Source organism: Clupea harengus, chromosome 23 (assembly GCF_900700415.2).
Source record: "Clupea harengus chromosome 23, Ch_v2.0.2, whole genome shotgun sequence".
NCBI classification, from domain to species: Eukaryota; Metazoa; Chordata; class Actinopteri; order Clupeiformes; family Clupeidae; genus Clupea; species Clupea harengus.
The window spans coordinates 13,154,788-13,171,783 of NC_045174.1; the positions used below are offsets into that span (position 1 = coordinate 13,154,788).

Consider the following 16,996-nt stretch of genomic DNA (forward strand, 5'->3'; position numbering starts at 1 on the left):
AACCATGCCCTTTGATGCAAAGTCAGCTTGTTATGTACCTGACAAGGAGGAGTTGTACCTGAAAGCTAAAATCCTGAAGAGAGATGGTGCCAACGTCACTGTTGAACTGCTTGATAAAAAGGAGGTATGTTAGCAAGGCTCTTAGTTAAGAAAATGATTGACTATTTCCATTAAACAGAAAGGTACTTGACTATATCTCTCTATATTGTCCATTTGTTTTAGGAAAGAGTCGTTAAGGAGGAGGATGTCCACCCCATGAATCCTCCCAAGTATGACAAGATTGAGGACATGGCCATGATGACCCACCTCAATGAAGCCTCTGTCCTGTATAACCTCAAAGAGCGTTATGCAGCATGGATGATCTACGTAAGCTTTATGCTTTCTCACAGATGAAAAACTATGTTAAAAATAAAACAGCTGTAAAACCAATCCCCTTTATTTCTTCATTCTAGACCTACTCTGGACTTTTCTGTGCCACTGTGAACCCCTACAAGTGGCTCCCTGTGTATGACCAAGCAGTGGTGGAGGCCTACAGAGGCAAGAAGCGTATGGAGGCCCCACCCCACATTTTCTCTGTCTCTGACAATGCTTATCAGTTCATGCTCCAAGGTAAGCATTCAATTTAAAAGCCACTAAATAATACGGTTTAATTACATATTTGTTCATGAACTAAATAAAAAAAGTGATTCATCTAAAATTGCATTTGTCCCACAGATAAGGAAAACCAGTCTGTTCTGATTACGTAAGTGTCAATGCATGACTTACAACTTTGCATTATCTTCTATGTTACCTTGTGGCACACACAATTCTTATCTGAAAAATTTCAATATCTTATGTTTAATCTAGCGGAGAATCTGGTGCTGGCAAGACTGTGAACACCAAACGTGTCATCCAATACTTTGCAACAATTGCAGTCAGTAGTGGAAAAAAGGCAGAGGTAGTGCCTGGAAAGATGCAGGTCAGACCCCTTACACATTTATGTGCTAATTATTATAAAGCAACACAAACATTCTCTTCATAACAACATATTCCTTGAATGTTTCTTCCACTTGCAGGGCTCTCTTGAAGACCAGATTATTGCTGCCAACCCACTGTTGGAGGCTTATGGTAATGCCAAGACTGTGAGGAATGACAACTCTTCCCGTTTTGTAAGTTAATTTCCTATTTAAACTCTGGCCTCAGTTCTGTGGTTATTAATAAGATAAAATTACTTAGGATATCATTTTGTCTAAAACAGGGAAAATTCATCAGAATTCACTTTGCCACAACTGGAAAACTGGCTAAAGCTGATATTGAGACTTGTAAGTATAATTATCCTGTGTATATCAAAATTTTACTTTATTGCTGCCTTAATTTTTTCAAGTTTAAATATATTCTTCCCCACCTACATAGACCTGCTGGAAAAGTCTAGAGTGTCATTCCAGCTTCCTGATGAGAGAGGCTACCACATCTTCTTCCAGATGATGACCAACCACAAGCCTGAGATATTGGTAGGGTTATTATTTTCAACCAACATTTAAAAAACATAAATTTACATGTAATTATTAATTTGCAACAACAAATGATTGTTTTTCCCCTCTACAGAAATGTGCCTCATCACAAACAACCCCTATGACTTTCCCATGTGCAGTCAGGGTCAGATCACTGTGGCCAGCATTGATGACAAAGAAGAGTTGGACGCCACAGATGTGAGATATCCATGATCTTTTCTTCTGGACAATGAATACAATGAGAATGACATTCTTAAAAACACTAACGATTAAAAATAATGATGCGCTTAAACTTCATATATGCATGTAATTGCAGGATGCCATTGACATCCTGGGTTTCACTGCAGAGGAGAAAGTCACCATTTGGAAACTGACTGGTGCTGTGCTCCATCATGGCAATTTGAAATTCAAGCAGAAGCAGCGTGAGGAGCAGGCTGAGCCTGATGGCAATGAGGGTAGGTTTAAAAACTCTACTGAACTTGGGTCAGTTCTAGTGATAACTACTAGGTAGTCTTATTTATTGAAGTAATTTCATTAAAAGATAGATCAACATTAACTTCAAATTGTACTTTTCCTCTGATTATAGTTATTAATATATTATATTTATTACCTACAACAGAAGCCTGTAAATATATCTACGATGTCATTCATTAGATATTTTTTAGTGGCCTCTCAATTTAGGTTAAGAATGACTTTCCTGGGTAAAATATTGATATAAATAACTCACTTAAACGCTTTGTTGTTTTAAGATGCTGACAAAGTCGCTTACCTCCTGGGCCTGAACTCTGCTGATATGCTGAAGGCTCTGTGCTATCCAAGGGTGAAAGTCGGAACTGAGTATGTCACCAAGGGTCAGACTGTGCCACAGGTAACTCACATACAAGGTTGACTAAAGACCACAAGGATTTTGACATTGTTTGACAATAATTTTACTGCTGGTATTTTCTTTCTCAGGGTTCACACCCGTTATCATTGACACCATTTCAAAACTTTTCAAGGACCTTTAATGAAATCTCCATGAATCTTCAAAAGCTAATAAATAAACAGAATGATATACTTTACAGCACAGATTGGGCCTAAAAAAAAACCTTTTCCATTACTTTTCTATTAGACAGGCTATGTCAATTCAAGTAGAGACTGCATCAGGCACAACAAAACCATTATCCATGGAAGAGTACAATAACATAATTCATTTCATTAGACCTACTACATTAAACAAAATAAATATATCTTGACTTTTCCAGAACTTTCAGTGACTGAATTCCATGACTTTCCTAGCCCTGGAAAATGGGATTTTAAAACTCCCTGCCTTTTCTCATCATAGTAAGTAAGAAGTAATTCTTACATATTGTTTTAGGTCTACAACTCAGTGTCAGCCTTGTCCAAGTCTATCTATGAGAGGATGTTCTTGTGGATGGTCATTCGTATCAACCAGATGCTGGACACCAAGAAGTCAAGTCAGTTCTACATTGGTGTGCTGGACATTGCTGGATTTGAGATTTTCGATGTGAGGACAAAATGATAAGATTCTTCACTAACATTATTTGTTTCTAGTGACTTAAGAGTGCCACTCTCAAATAATGTTTGAATATGTATCCAACACAGTACAACAGCATGGAGCAGCTGTGTATCAACTTCACCAATGAAAAACTGCAACAGTTCTTCAACCACACCATGTTTGTCCTGGAGCAAGAGGAGTACAAGAAAGAGGGCATTGTTTGGGCGTTCATTGACTTTGGCATGGACTTGGCTGCCTGCATTGAGCTGATTGAAAGGGTCAGTTTCAATCAATCCAACTAGCACAGTGTTAGATTTGTATAGTTTCATGATGTCCACTCCATAACTAAGCAATCTTATTTTTTAACAGCCCATGGGTATCTTTGCCATCCTTGAAGAGGAGTGCATTGTCCCCAAGGCCTCTGACGTCACTTTCAAGGACAAGCTGTATGCCCAGCATCTTGGAAAGAACGCAGCCTTTGCGAAGCCCAAGCTTACCAAAGGCAAGCCTGAGGCTCACTTTTCCCTGGTGCACTATGCTGGCACTGTGGACTACAATGTTACTGGATGGTTGGACAAGAACAAGGATCCACTGAACGACACTGTTGTGCAGCTGTACCAGAAGTCATCAGTCAAACTTTTGCCTGTCCTGTACCCACCTCCTGTTGAGGGTAATAACCTGTTCAAGTCAAAAGGCTAATACACAAATAGTAATTATATTAGATTCTATGTATATAACTCAATTATCTGATTCTTTATTTGTATGTCAACAGAGGTTGGTGGTGCTAAGAAGGGTGGTAAGAAGAAGGGTGGCTCCATGCAGACTGTGTCCTCACAGTTCAGGGTATGTGTTTTAATATCAAGAAGAAAATGATCAATCAATCAATAATTGTCCCAGCACAATTAACTGTATGATTCAAATTGTATACATTCTTGCCTCAACAGGAGAACTTGGGTAAACTGATGACCAACCTGAGGGCCACCCATCCTCACTTTGTGCGTTGTCTGATTCCAAATGAAATTAAGAAACCAGGTAAAGGGCTTTTAGTAAATTAAGACATGTCCATTATTCAACACCTTGTATTTGCTTGAAAATTTTACATCTCTGTATTTTCAAAGGTTATATGCAGAACTTCCTGGTCATCCACCAGCTCAGGTGTAATGGTGTACTGGAAGGTATCAGAATCTGTAGAAAGGGTTTCCCAAGCAGAATCATGTATGCTGACTTCAAGCAGAGGTAAACATACAACAATATACAACAATAACTTATAATACACACTTCATATATGTATTATATGGGGAAAATAATGTTTTTCTTATTATTGACAACAGATACAAAGTACTGAATGCCAGTGTTATTCCTGAGGGTCAGTTCATTGATAACAAGAAGGCTGCTGAGAAGCTCTTGGGATCCATCGATGTTGATCACGATGAGTACAAGTTTGGACACACTAAGGTGAAGAATGTTTCTTATATCTGTTATTATGGATAAATATTGAATTACATACAGTGTGTCCATTTCTGCTTTCAATAACACACCTCATAATTTTTTGTTCTTCTCTTTTAGGTGTTCTTCAAAGCTGGTCTGCTTGGTACCCTTGAGGAGATGCGAGATGAGAAACTGGTTTCCCTGGTCACAATGACTCAGGCTCTGTGCCGTGCATACCTGATGAGGAGGGAGTTTGTCGCGATGATGGAAAGGAGGTAATGTGTGATGTATTTGGTGGAATCACGCTCAACAAAATGATCTGCCATAAAACATAGCGTTGCAGGTTTACTAATTGTAACACAATAGGTTGTGTTGAATGAATTGCCAATCTCTTATAAATTAAAGTACAAACGTACAAAACAGAGATAATTTCCATCAACACAGATGTATATAAAAGACTGGACTAATCACTGTCAGCGTTTGACAGAATCCCTCTGATCTATTCAGTAAGCTTCAACACGGTTTAATCAACAAATCAACCTCTTTTGCAGAGATGCAATCTTCACTATCCAGATGAATGTCCGCTCATTCATTAATGTGAAGCACTGGCCATGGATGAAGGTGTACTACAAGATCAAGCCTCTGCTTCAGAGTGCTGAAACTGAGAAGGAGCTGGTTGCCCTGAAGGAGGAACATGCAAAACTCAAAGACGTGTTTGCAAAGGTTGATGCCAGGAAGAAGGACCTTGAGGAGAAGATGGTGTCTATTGTGCAAGAGAGGAATGACCTGCATCTGCAAATGTCATCTGTAAGTGTATAACTGTACAACGGGTAACAATTCTTCACATCATTGCAATATTCAAATCACTAACCTGTCTGAGAATTATGTTTTCAATACAAATCAGATTCCATCCTTTCATCTTGTATTTACTGTAGAGCAATGAGACTATCAACGATGCTGAGGAGAGGTGTGAGGGTCTGATCAAGAGTAAGATCCAGCTTGAGGCCAAACTCAAGGAGACAACCGAGAGACTGGAGGATGAAGAGGAAATCAATGCTGAGCTGACTGCCAAGAAGAGGAAACTGGAGGATGAGTGCTCTGAGCTCAAGAAGGACATTGATGATCTGGAGCTGACCTTGGCCAAAGTGGAGAAGGAGAAACATGCCACTGAGAACAAGGTTTATATTCTTTAAAAAAAAAAAAGAATAATGTTTTATTTTCAAGAAGTCTTCGTGAGGTTTACTGGATATTGATATAAAACATTCTATGCGTAGGTCAAGAACCTGACAGAGGAGATGGCCTCTCAGGATGAGTCCATTGCTAAGCTGACAAAAGAGAAGAAAGCCCTCCAAGAGGCCCATCAGCAGACTCTTGATGATCTCCAGGCAGAGGAAGACAAAGTCAACACTCTGACCAAGGCCAAGACTAAGCTTGAACAGCAAGTGGATGATGTGAGTTAAGGGCCTGTCTGTGTAAAGAAATGCACATATATCATTGTGCTACTTATTTACTTAATGCTTTGTATCTGCAGCTTGAGGGTTCCCTGGAGCAAGAAAAGAAGCTCCGCATGGACCTTGAGAGAGCCAAGAGAAAGCTTGAGGGTGACCTGAAACTGTCCCAGGAGAGTGTCATGGATCTGGAGAATGACAAGCAGCAGTCTGATGAGAAGCTGAAGAAGTAATGTAGAATTCTATTAGTAACTAATGATTCATGCAAACATGTACTCCTTTTTTAGTCCTTTTTTGGTATAAGCAGCCGTTAACAACTATTTTAATTTACAATCATACAGGAAGGACTTTGAAACAAGCCAGCTCCTTAGCAAGATTGAGGATGAACAATCATTGGGTGCTCAGCTCCAGAAAAAGATCAAGGAGCTTCAGGTTTGTTTCACATCTTCAGTACCGGATAGTGTTTACTATCATCTGCCTGTTCTTTCTTAGTATCACTTATTTCTTTTTAACAACCAATAGGCCCGCATTGAAGAATTGGAAGAAGAGATTGAGGCTGAGCGTGCAGCTCGTGCTAAGGTTGAGAAGCAGAGAGCTGATCTCTCCAGGGAACTTGAGGAGATCAGTGAGAGGCTTGAGGAGGCTGGTGGTGCCACTGCTGCTCAAATTGAGATGAACAAGAAGCGTGAGGCTGAGTTCCAGAAGCTGCGTCGTGACCTTGAAGAGTCCACTCTGCAGCATGAAGCCACTGCTGCAGCGCTCCGTAAGAAGCAGGCTGATAGCGTCGCCGAGCTGGGAGAGCAGATCGACAACCTCCAGCGTGTCAAGCAGAAGCTTGAGAAGGAGAAGAGTGAATACAAGATGGAGATTGATGATCTTTCCAGCAACATGGAGGGAGTCGCTAAAACTAAGGTTTGTGACATGTAAACCTTAATGCTCTAGCTGACTGTAACTACAAACAATATCATACTGCAAACAATGATATGTTGTCCAGTAAAATTGTAATAATTGCCGTAAACATTTTTGACTTTTGTGTTGCTTATTCATTTTACTTTCACAAACAGGGAAATCTTGAGAAGATGTGCCGTACCCTTGAGGACCAATTTAGTGAAATCAAGGCCAAGAGTGATGAGGGTGCGCGCCAGGTCAACGACCTCAGTTCTCAGAGAGCAAGACTTCAGACTGAAAATGGTGAACTCGGCCGCCAGGTTGAGGAGAAAGATGCTCTTGTGTCTCAGCTGAGTAGAAGCAAACAGGCATTCACTCAGCAAATTGAGGAGCTGAAGAGGCTAAATGAGGAGGAAGTCAAGGTACTGATACCCGTGAATGACATGAAGAAATTGGAGTACATAACCCACATTCTGTGAAGCCCTAAATGAACACCATTCATTATTCACAAACAGGCCAAGAATGCCCTGGCCCACGCTGTTCAGTCTGCACGCCACGACTGCGACCTTCTGAGGGAGCAGTTTGAGGAGGAGCAGGAGGCAAAGGCTGAGCTGCAGCGTGGCATGTCCAAGGCCAACAGCGAGGTTGCTCAGTGGAGGACCAAGTACGAAACTGATGCCGTCCAGCGCACTGAAGAGCTTGAGGAGTCCAAGTATGTACCAAACAGGCAAAGAAACACATAGAATGTGGATGTTGGTTGTTATGTTGTCTACTAAAACCTGTCCACGTCCTTTAACTTAAATCGGTTGCATTATCAGGAAAAAGCTTGCCCAGCGTCTACAGGAGGCTGAGGAACAAATTGAAGCCATCAACTCCAAGTGTGCTTCTCTGGATAAAACCAAGCAGAGACTCCAGGGTGAGGTTGAGGACCTCATGGTTGATGTGGAGAGAGCCAATGGCCTGGCTGCCAACCTTGACAAGAAGCAGAGAAACTTTGACAAGGTTATAACTCTATCTGGAATTTGTGTAGTATTGTAGGACAAACTAGCACTCATATTACATAATATGGACATATGGTTTTTTGGTAGCAGTGTCTCATATGTGAAATTAACCTAAGACACAAATTGTTTTTCAAAGGTCTTGGCAGAATGGAAGCAGAAATATGAGGAGGGTCAGGCAGAGCTGGAGGGTGCCCAGAAAGAGGCTCGCTCTCTCAGCACTGAGCTGTTCAAGATGAAGAACTCCTATGAGGAGGCTCTTGACCAACTGGAGACTCTTAAGAGGGAGAACAAGAATCTCCAACGTAAGTCAAGATGGTCTTAAAATACTTCCAAATTAAAGCTTGTTAAGAGAAGCTAAAAACAAAATGTTTCATCCTGGAATACAAATCAATAGTACATTGGTAGATGCTGACTTTGTGTTAAGGGTTTTAAATGTCTTGTTGCAGAGGAGATCTCTGACCTGACGGAGCAGCTTGGTGAGACTGGAAAGAGCATTCATGAGCTGGAGAAGACCAAGAAGACTGTTGAGACTGAGAAGGCTGAGATCCAGACTGCCCTGGAAGAGGCTGAGGTACAAATACAAAATCCAACAGGATGGAATGGAGAGATTCAATAGGACATCTTAATACATTAAGCAATTTGTCATATCTTAAAATGTTTTACACTCTATTTAAAAATAGGGAACTCTTGAGCATGAGGAGTCCAAGATTCTCCGTGTCCAGCTTGAACTGAACCAGGTCAAGGGTGAGGTTGACCGGAAGCTTGCAGAGAAGGATGAGGAGATGGAGCAGATTAAGAGGAATAGCCAGAGGGTGACTGACTCCATGCAGAGCACCCTGGACTCTGAGGTCAGGAGCAGGAATGATGCCATGAGAATTAAGAAGAAGATGGAGGGAGACCTTAATGAGATGGAGATTCAGCTGAGCCACGCAAACCGCCAGGCTGCTGAGTCCCAGAAAAGTCTGAGGACCGTCCAGGGTCAGCTCAAGGTCAGTAGTATAAATATTCAGTGTTTTGATATTACAGTTCTCACACCAATGAAGTATAGCAAACACCACACATTTCACTGTCAACCAGGATGCTCAACTGCACCTTGATGATGCTGTCAGAGGACAGGAAGATATGAAGGAGCAGGCTGCCATGGTGGAGCGCAGGAACGGCCTTATGGTGGCTGAGATTGAGGAGCTGAGAGCTGCCCTGGAGCAGACAGAGAGAGGCCGCAAAGTGGCTGAGCAGGAGCTGGTAGATGCCAGTGAACGTGTTGGCCTCCTGCACTCCCAGGTAGAGAATAAAAAAAGGTTGTTTAAACCGATACATTAAACAAACAGTTCCAGCATTCAAAATATAACTGAGGTTGTTTTTTTCTCCACACTAGAACACAAGTCTGCTGAACACCAAGAAGAAGCTTGAGGCTGACCTCATTCAGGTCCAAGGTGAAGTTGATGACATCGTCCAGGAGGCAAGAAATGCTGAGGACAAGGCCAAGAAAGCCATCACTGATGTAAGTTTTTTTTTTCTGAAACGGAGCATTATATTTAAAAGTACTTTTACTTCTATTAATTAAAAATACACTATTCCATCATATAGGCTGCCATGATGGCAGAGGAGCTGAAGAAGGAGCAGGACACCAGTTCTCATCTGGAGAGGATGAAGAAGAACCTGGAAGTCACTGTCAAGGATCTGCAGCACCGCCTGGATGAGGCTGAGAATCTGGCCATGAAGGGTGGCAAGAAACAGCTCCAGAAACTGGAGTCCAGGGTAGGTAACAAAATATGACTCTGAATGAATATGTTTAACTCATCATAACAAAACAGGGGTCGGTATCTGAAATGGAAATATTTTTCATGTTAAGGTTCGTGAACTGGAAGGTGAGGTTGACGCTGAACAGAGACGTGGTGTTGATGCTGTCAAGGGAGTCCGCAAATACGAGAGGAGGGTGAAGGAGCTCACCTACCAGGTAAGAAAGCTCTACTCTTTCTCTAGAACTGCATGCAAAATCTAAGAGGGTAGGACATTTCTTGACAAACTTTTTTCTCTTTAGACTGAGGAGGACAAGAAGAATGTCACCAGACTGCAGGATCTGGTTGACAAGCTGCAGATGAAGGTCAAGGCCTACAAGAGGCAGGCTGAGGAAGCTGTGAGTATTTTTCTGCCTTTGCTATACAGGAAAATATCTGCTACTTTTGCTACTTCACATTGACTCTTGTTTTGTTTTCCTGTATTAATTGCCCTCAATTTCATATACAACAGGAGGAACAGGCCAATACTCACCTGTCCAAGTGCAGGAAGGTTCAGCATGAGCTGGAGGAGGCTGAGGAGCGTGCTGACATTGCTGAGTCCCAGGTCAACAAGCTCAAGGTCAAGAGCCGCGATGCCGGAAAGGTAAGATAATGTTTTCTGAACAAACATTACAATTATTTCACCAATAAACTTTGAAAATGTAAGTGTCATTGATTTTTATTTGTCACCTAGTTAATTCATTTTTTTTGTTCTCTTTTAAAGGGCAAGGAGGCTGAAGAGTAAAACCTCTGAATCCATGTCACTTTCATCTGGATAAAATATCCTGGTTAATGTGATTATTCCAACAATGCATACTACTTAATAAATATCTGAATATGAATCTGAATGTTTGTCTTTTTTCATAAGTTCATTCATATACTTTAGTCAGGGGGCTGATTTTTCTATGACTTTATAACTGGACTGTAGTTTTTTCTATAGGAAGCTGCCTCTATCTTACCTATTAGATTCCACATTCACAAGTCATCTCACCGTCCTTGGTACGTCTATGAGACTACTTTAGCTGTTGAACTACATCAGAATTATAACACTGCAGCAGACAATGCATGCAACTCTTTACTTAAGCAATATAGTACGAGTGCGAGTGGGGTAGGTAAGGGATATTCCCACAGGTGGTCTTCGGCCGTAGCCACGAGGCCGGAGGCAGGTGGGAATATCCCTTACCTACCCCACTCGCACGAGTACTATATTGCTTTCATAAAACAATTTTATAGTCAACCAATTAACATTTAAACACGAAGTTATTAATTGAAAAATGTTTATTTCGCCATTGTTTCTCCGCAACAAAAAAATAGTTCCATTGTCAAAGTCTTTTGGAATTATAAGAGCTTTGAATTAACGGTTATCGCTTAATTGTATCAACGTGCTATAGAATGTTTCATCGCGGACTGATTTATTATTAGCTGTGAAAAGTCGGAGTTGGGATGTCCTGGGATATTCCAACTCATGGAACGTCTCTCGTCCAATCAGAAACAGCTAAATAATGCAATAGAACCCAATTGTTTTATAATGGTAAACAGTCTCCATATCAGAGAAGGTCTGCTAACGTCCAACCTTGAGATCATATTTTGCATACTGAACTAGAAGGGCTTCATCCTAAACTGTATGTCAAGCACAGGGATCACATCTGAGGGATTTCAACAAATTTTAGCCAATGAGTGTCATTTTTGGTCATGGTGCTAACACGTTTGTTACGACATATATTGCTAGCCAGTTAGATAACGTTAGCTTAAATTACTGCTAACTTGGTCATTTCAAACATACTGTTAGTTTTCAATAATTGCCAACTGTTACTAGGTTTAATGTACTTTGTACATATAGCAAGTCTTCACAGTGTCGTGATTTGGGACCTTCTGGCCTCTTGAGACTACCTCAAGGATCATCCTGATCGTCTGGGAAACGCCAGGAGAGGTTCCTAAAGGCCCCGTCACACCATAACGTTCTGGTCAACGTTCTCTGAACTTTCTAATCATTCAATTTCGAGCGTTCTAGGGCGAGGTGGACACATCTGGCGTGTGACTGAACGAAAGAATAGCGTAGGACTGACGCATGACTACTAGCGTGGGACTCACGCATGAGGAGCATGTAACAGCGACTAGTGACGTGTCACTGGTGCGCGACAAACGTGTGCTGACGTGCCTGCTACTAGCGCTGCTGCAAGTAAGAAGATGATAACTGCTGCTGAAAGTAAGAAGAATACAAAGCCTCTTTCACTAGCAATGTCTTCGGACGAAGATTTACTGTTATTATTACTGTGATTTACGAAATAACGGGCGTTATTCCTGGGGTTTTATGTTATTAAAATAAATGATTTAAATTTGACACTGAATTTGTGTTTCTCAATGTTTATTATTAGAAAACATCAACACATCCACACACATTGTCCATGTCACAAGAGTCTTCATATCATATCCATCTGCCATGGAACAGCACCAGCTATAACAGTGCTCAGCTATGTTCAAGTTCAGTACATCTACTTCATGCTGGGCTCAAGCAAGCATATATACCCTCCACTCCGCTTTTCGCTAGATTATGCAATGACCTTGCATGACATGATAGCATGGAATATGTAGATTTATAGTGCACAGAATAACGTTTGCAATGATGTAAGTTGCGTTTGTTGATCACATATGGTTAATAACATATTAATTGTAGAAGGGACATGATAAAATCGAGATCTTCCCTTGGTGAAAAAACTTTCGCCGATATCTTTGTATGAGAGATGGGTTAGGTGCTCAAATTTCCCGGGATCAAAGAGGACGTTAGTAGGCATGTCCTAACTAAAAATCGCGTCTCAGGATTGCTGCGCACATAAGTTATTTCGGGTGCATCCACTGTACTCAGTCTACCCTACCCAACGACTGACTACGATAGCCAAACGCGTGCAAAGTTAATAAAACGTTCCACGAAAGTTCTCCAGCGTTTAAATTAAACGTTGAAGAACGCTGGTCTCCATGAGAACTTTTGTGCATGTTCAAAAATGTATTTTCGGACCAGCGTTCTCCGCCGATCACCGACGATTACTGACGATTACAGCGTTCACCAGCTTTCACACAACGCTCTTCTGGTGCTATACCAGTGACCGTGGACGATTACCAACGTTTCCTCTAACGTCAAAGAACGTTGACAAGAACGTTATGGTGTGACGGGGCCTTAAAGAAGGGGGTCCTGTCACGATTTGGGACCTTAGGCCTCTAGAGGCCGCCAACAAAATACTCTATGCCTGTTGTGTGTGTACATGTGCTTGTGTTTACTTCCTTGTGTCTTCAAGTTTCTCTTGAGTTTACTGTTTTCACCATACAGGATGTTTCATTATTGTAAAACTGGAACAGACAAAATAAAGAGATACATAAATATCACGTAAAATAATGTGGCATAAGGTTAGCATGATGCCACGAGAGCTAGCATAGTTTAGCTGCTAAATAGCAAATTCTCATATAACATTTAGAAACATAAATTCAACATTTAAAATAACTTACACAATGGTTAACTTATAGTATAATATCTGGTGATTACATACATATGTATAAAGTCCTTTTAATAACATAGAGGCCTGGCTGGGAGACAGTCATCAGGAGCAAATGAACATTGTGAGTTATGTGCTCAAGATGAGGGACAAGCTTGAGGACTTAAGCAGCCTGGCCCATAACAATTTGGCCCAGGCCCAAATACACCAAAAGACATGATACGACCGGACTGCCCGTAGCCGCACCTTCAATCCGGGGCAGAAAGTGCTTCTGCTGCTGCCTTCCTCTGAAATATAATCAACACTTCGTGGCCATTAGTCCATCAGTTCATTAGTCCACAATAATTGCCACAACGTCCCCCCCTGCACACTGGTTACAGCACAACACACAATCATACAACAATCACATGATTACACACATCAATAAACAATGATAATTCCCCAGACTGAAATGTGACACATACAACCCATTATTTTTCAACCTCACAAAATTCAGGTCTTAAAATTTGTGTCTCAAAAAAAATCAGGTCTTTAGATCCAGGCATCACAGGAAGAATATAAAAAGGTCTTGTGTGTGTGTCATTTTTGGTCATGGTGCTAATATGTTTGTTATGATACGTTTTCTGACCAGCTATAGCTAATGTTTGCTGCTAACTTTAAAGTTTGTGTTCGCTACTACACTCTAGTTCTAGTTGTAAGTCCAGTTTACGGGACTGTGGTAAAACTGTAGTGTGTCCATTTCACCAAACTATGGGAAAAAAGTCTGTGCACCTGCTATTATGTTTTACTGTTTATTGAGTAGAAGTGATTAGTTTCCTTTTACTGTGTTTATTGATTGTGTTTTGGGGTAATAAGTGTCGTGCTAATATTGGTTATTATTGGTTGTGTAAATGTGTTATTGATATTTGTTATCAGTGGTATAATAAGTTGTGTGTGCGAATGAGTTTTGTATATGTGTTACTGATATTAGTTATCAGTGAATGTGCTGACTGGAGAAAACGGGGGGGAAGGGGGGGAAGGGGCCGGGTCTGTGGCAGAGCTTTTGTGTTTCGTTGGCGTTTACTGGATTACCGGACGTCTGTTGAACGAGATCCGAAGTTGATTGGTTCCCTACTGCGTTGGAGTGGAGGCCGGTGAGATGCCCGTCTTCTACGTTCGTGGGTTGCCAGGAAAGAGCTGACCTGAGTCGTCCGTTTGACTGAGAGAAGCCTGAATGAATATTGACTGAGAGCTAGATTCGTCTGCTCTCGGTTCAATGGTGAGTGTGCCTTGTCCACTAATAAGCTGAGGAATTACGGTTAGCACCATACAAAGTAGAGCTTTACGGACTATCACAAGTAGCTATTTTCTTTGGGTTGATTTACTTTTGGTTGATATTATTATCTTTTCGTGTGTTGGTTATTTACTTTCTGTTTGCTGTGAGTGTATTGCTACTTGTGGAGATACTGGCGATTTCTCTCTCTCTCTGTGTGCGTGCGAGTGTGCGTGATTGACAGACCAACGTGAGCAGCTGTGGTGCGGTGGTGGATGCTGACGGACTTTGCTTACGGACTTTTGGATACGGCGGACTCTTGGACATTGTAGACTGTGGTTCCTTCGGCAGTGGCCTACGGCCTGATTCAAGAGTATTTATATTTTAGTGCTTGTAATAAATTGTATATTTTTTTTGTCTGGATGAATCTGTAGTGCTGCTCCCACCAAACAAAGAACCTAAACACTAAACTTTAAACTAGAGGCCCATCTCTATAAACTGGGTGGCGTAGTCGGTCTACACTGCCGTCCTCCCGTCACATTTGGCAGTAGTTGGCAGGATTTGGTTTGGAGCTTCACCTACAATTCATCCAGACAGTGTTTAGTTTAAAATTGTAAAAATGATGCCTGTTTATGTGGGTCCTTGGATTCCTACATTTAAAGGAAGTGTTGGGGATACAAAATTCAATGACTGGAAAGAGCAGATCCAGTTTTTTTGCAATCACGGGAGTTTATTGAAGCACAAAAAGTCAGCATAACACTGAGGGGCTTTAGCTGATGAAGCCAAAGGGGAAATTTTTGTTTTGGGGGAAACGCAACGTGATACAGTGGCTAAGATTTTAGCATATTTGGAGTTCCTGTAGATGCGATGTGGCGGCTGCTGCTGAGGCTGGACGAGCTCCCTGTGAGCCAGGCAAGTGCTGACTGGCAGGCCAAGCAGAGGGAGGACTAAGACCTGGAATTGGCCCGGAGGTATGTGGAGATTGGACATTTTCCTACCGGAGCTGCATGGCGTGGTGTCCCGCCTAAGGTCAAAGAGCTACTACAGCAGCGGGCCAAGCTGGCGCTGAGAGAGTGGGTCCTATGCCGTCGTGTCATTGACCATAACACCCACGAGATGCTGATGTGGCGGCTGCTGCTGAGGCTGGACGAGATCCCTGTGAGCCATGGCAAGTGCTGACTGGCAGGCCAAGCAGAGGGAGGACTAAGACCTGGAACTGGCCCGGAGGTATGTGGAGATTGGACATTTTCCTACCGGAGCTGCATGGCGTGGTGTCCCGCCTAAGGTCAAACGGCTACTACAGCAACTACTACAGCCAAGCTGGTGCTGAGAGATGGGGTCCTATGCCGTCGTATCATTGACATAACACCCACGAGGTATTCTTCCAGATTGTTGCCCTACTCAACAACGTAAAGAAGTCTGGGAGAGGCATCATGATGCTGTTGGGCATTTGGGAGTGGAGAGGACTCTAACTGCTTACGCCCCCATTTATTTTGGCCTGGCATGGACGCACAAGTCCGCCAGTACCATGCCACTTGTTCGCGTTGCCAGATGCAGAAAGTAGATGCAGCCCCTCAAGGCCCCATTGAAGCCCTTTATAGTGTCGTTCCCTCTAGAGGTTATTGAGTTGGACTTTTTGACACTAGGGAGGCCCCATAACTTGTATCTAAATATTTTGGTGATGACAGATATGTTTACCTGCTATGCTTGGGCAATCCCCACTAGAGACCAGACTGCAAGGACTACAGCTGGGGCCTTATGGCAGCATGTGATGCAGACTTTTGGGTGCCCCATGCGCTTCCATTCGGATCAAGGCCCAAACTTTGAGTCTCACTTAATGGCCAAATTATGTAGCTTGTACAGTGCTGCCAAGAGTAGGACTACACCTTACCATCCCCAGGGCAATGGCATGTGCGAACGCCTCAATCAGACTCTGCTGAACATGTTGCGGACCTTAGAGGAAGAGAAGCAGCACCGATGGCCTGAATTCCTTCCATCCCTGGTTCAAGCTTATAATGCAACTTTGCACAGCTCGACTGGATATGCACCTGCATATCTGATGTTTGGAAGACATGTTAGATTGCCAGTGGATGTAGCCCTCGGGGTAGAAAACCCACAGACCCAATACAGACGTGACATCTGGGTAGAGGAACACCATCACAAGTTGTTGTATGCCTATGCCCTAGCAGCAAAATCTATGGGCCGTGCAGCAGAGCAATACAAGAAACACTATGACCGTCAGGCTAGAGTACTTCCCTTAGCGCCTGGGGAGAGAGTATGGCGAAGGACTAACCGAGTTGGGGACAAGGGTAAACTATGTGGCAGATGGGACCCAGACCCCTATGTAGTTGTGAGACAGCTGGATGAGGAGGGGTTAACGTATCGGGTTAGGCTCGAGCGTACAGGGAAGGAGAGGGTCCTAAATAGGAATGCCCTCAAACCCTGTATCCCCCACCACCAGGTGCTCCCACAACACGCCCTGAACCCTCAGTGTCACCTCGGAGTGAGCCACTGCCTGTCTTATGTGCCCTGGGTAGATCCTTTTGTCCCAGAGGGATTTTAAGGTAATGATGTGGCCCCTAGAAAATCAGCCCGTGCCAATATGGGACAGCCACCAGTGAGGTATAGGGATGCCTTATAGTATTCATTTGTTGACCGGGACTGTCAACGATAAAGTGTGGGGGGATGTCATATGTGAGTATTATGTGGGTGTTGAGTGACTGTATGT

At 42.5% G+C, this 16,996-nt stretch overlaps 1 protein-coding gene across 1 annotated transcript; it reads left to right on the forward strand.

Annotated features, from left to right (window-relative positions):
* The first annotated feature begins 222 nt into the window (after window positions 1-222).
* On the forward strand, window positions 223-10,364 carry LOC116218693 (myosin heavy chain, fast skeletal muscle-like). The gene is made up of 37 exons (XM_031561147.1): window positions 223-366; window positions 453-609; window positions 715-742; window positions 847-958; window positions 1,056-1,148; window positions 1,238-1,301; window positions 1,393-1,489; window positions 1,583-1,688; window positions 1,807-1,945; window positions 2,240-2,358; window positions 2,848-2,997; window positions 3,096-3,266; window positions 3,358-3,658; window positions 3,761-3,831; window positions 3,933-4,020; window positions 4,107-4,224; window positions 4,320-4,443; window positions 4,555-4,691; window positions 4,968-5,223; window positions 5,352-5,594; window positions 5,691-5,867; window positions 5,948-6,093; window positions 6,206-6,296; window positions 6,387-6,776; window positions 6,929-7,174; window positions 7,268-7,464; window positions 7,571-7,754; window positions 7,890-8,055; window positions 8,200-8,324; window positions 8,434-8,742; window positions 8,831-9,034; window positions 9,129-9,254; window positions 9,341-9,511; window positions 9,606-9,710; window positions 9,795-9,890; window positions 10,004-10,135; window positions 10,256-10,364. The coding sequence occupies exons 1-37, from the start codon at window positions 256-258 to the stop codon at window positions 10,274-10,276; spliced, it is 5,571 nt and encodes a 1,856-aa protein (XP_031417007.1). The 5' UTR covers window positions 223-255; the 3' UTR covers window positions 10,277-10,364.
* Window positions 10,365-16,996: the final 6,632 nt, after the last annotated feature.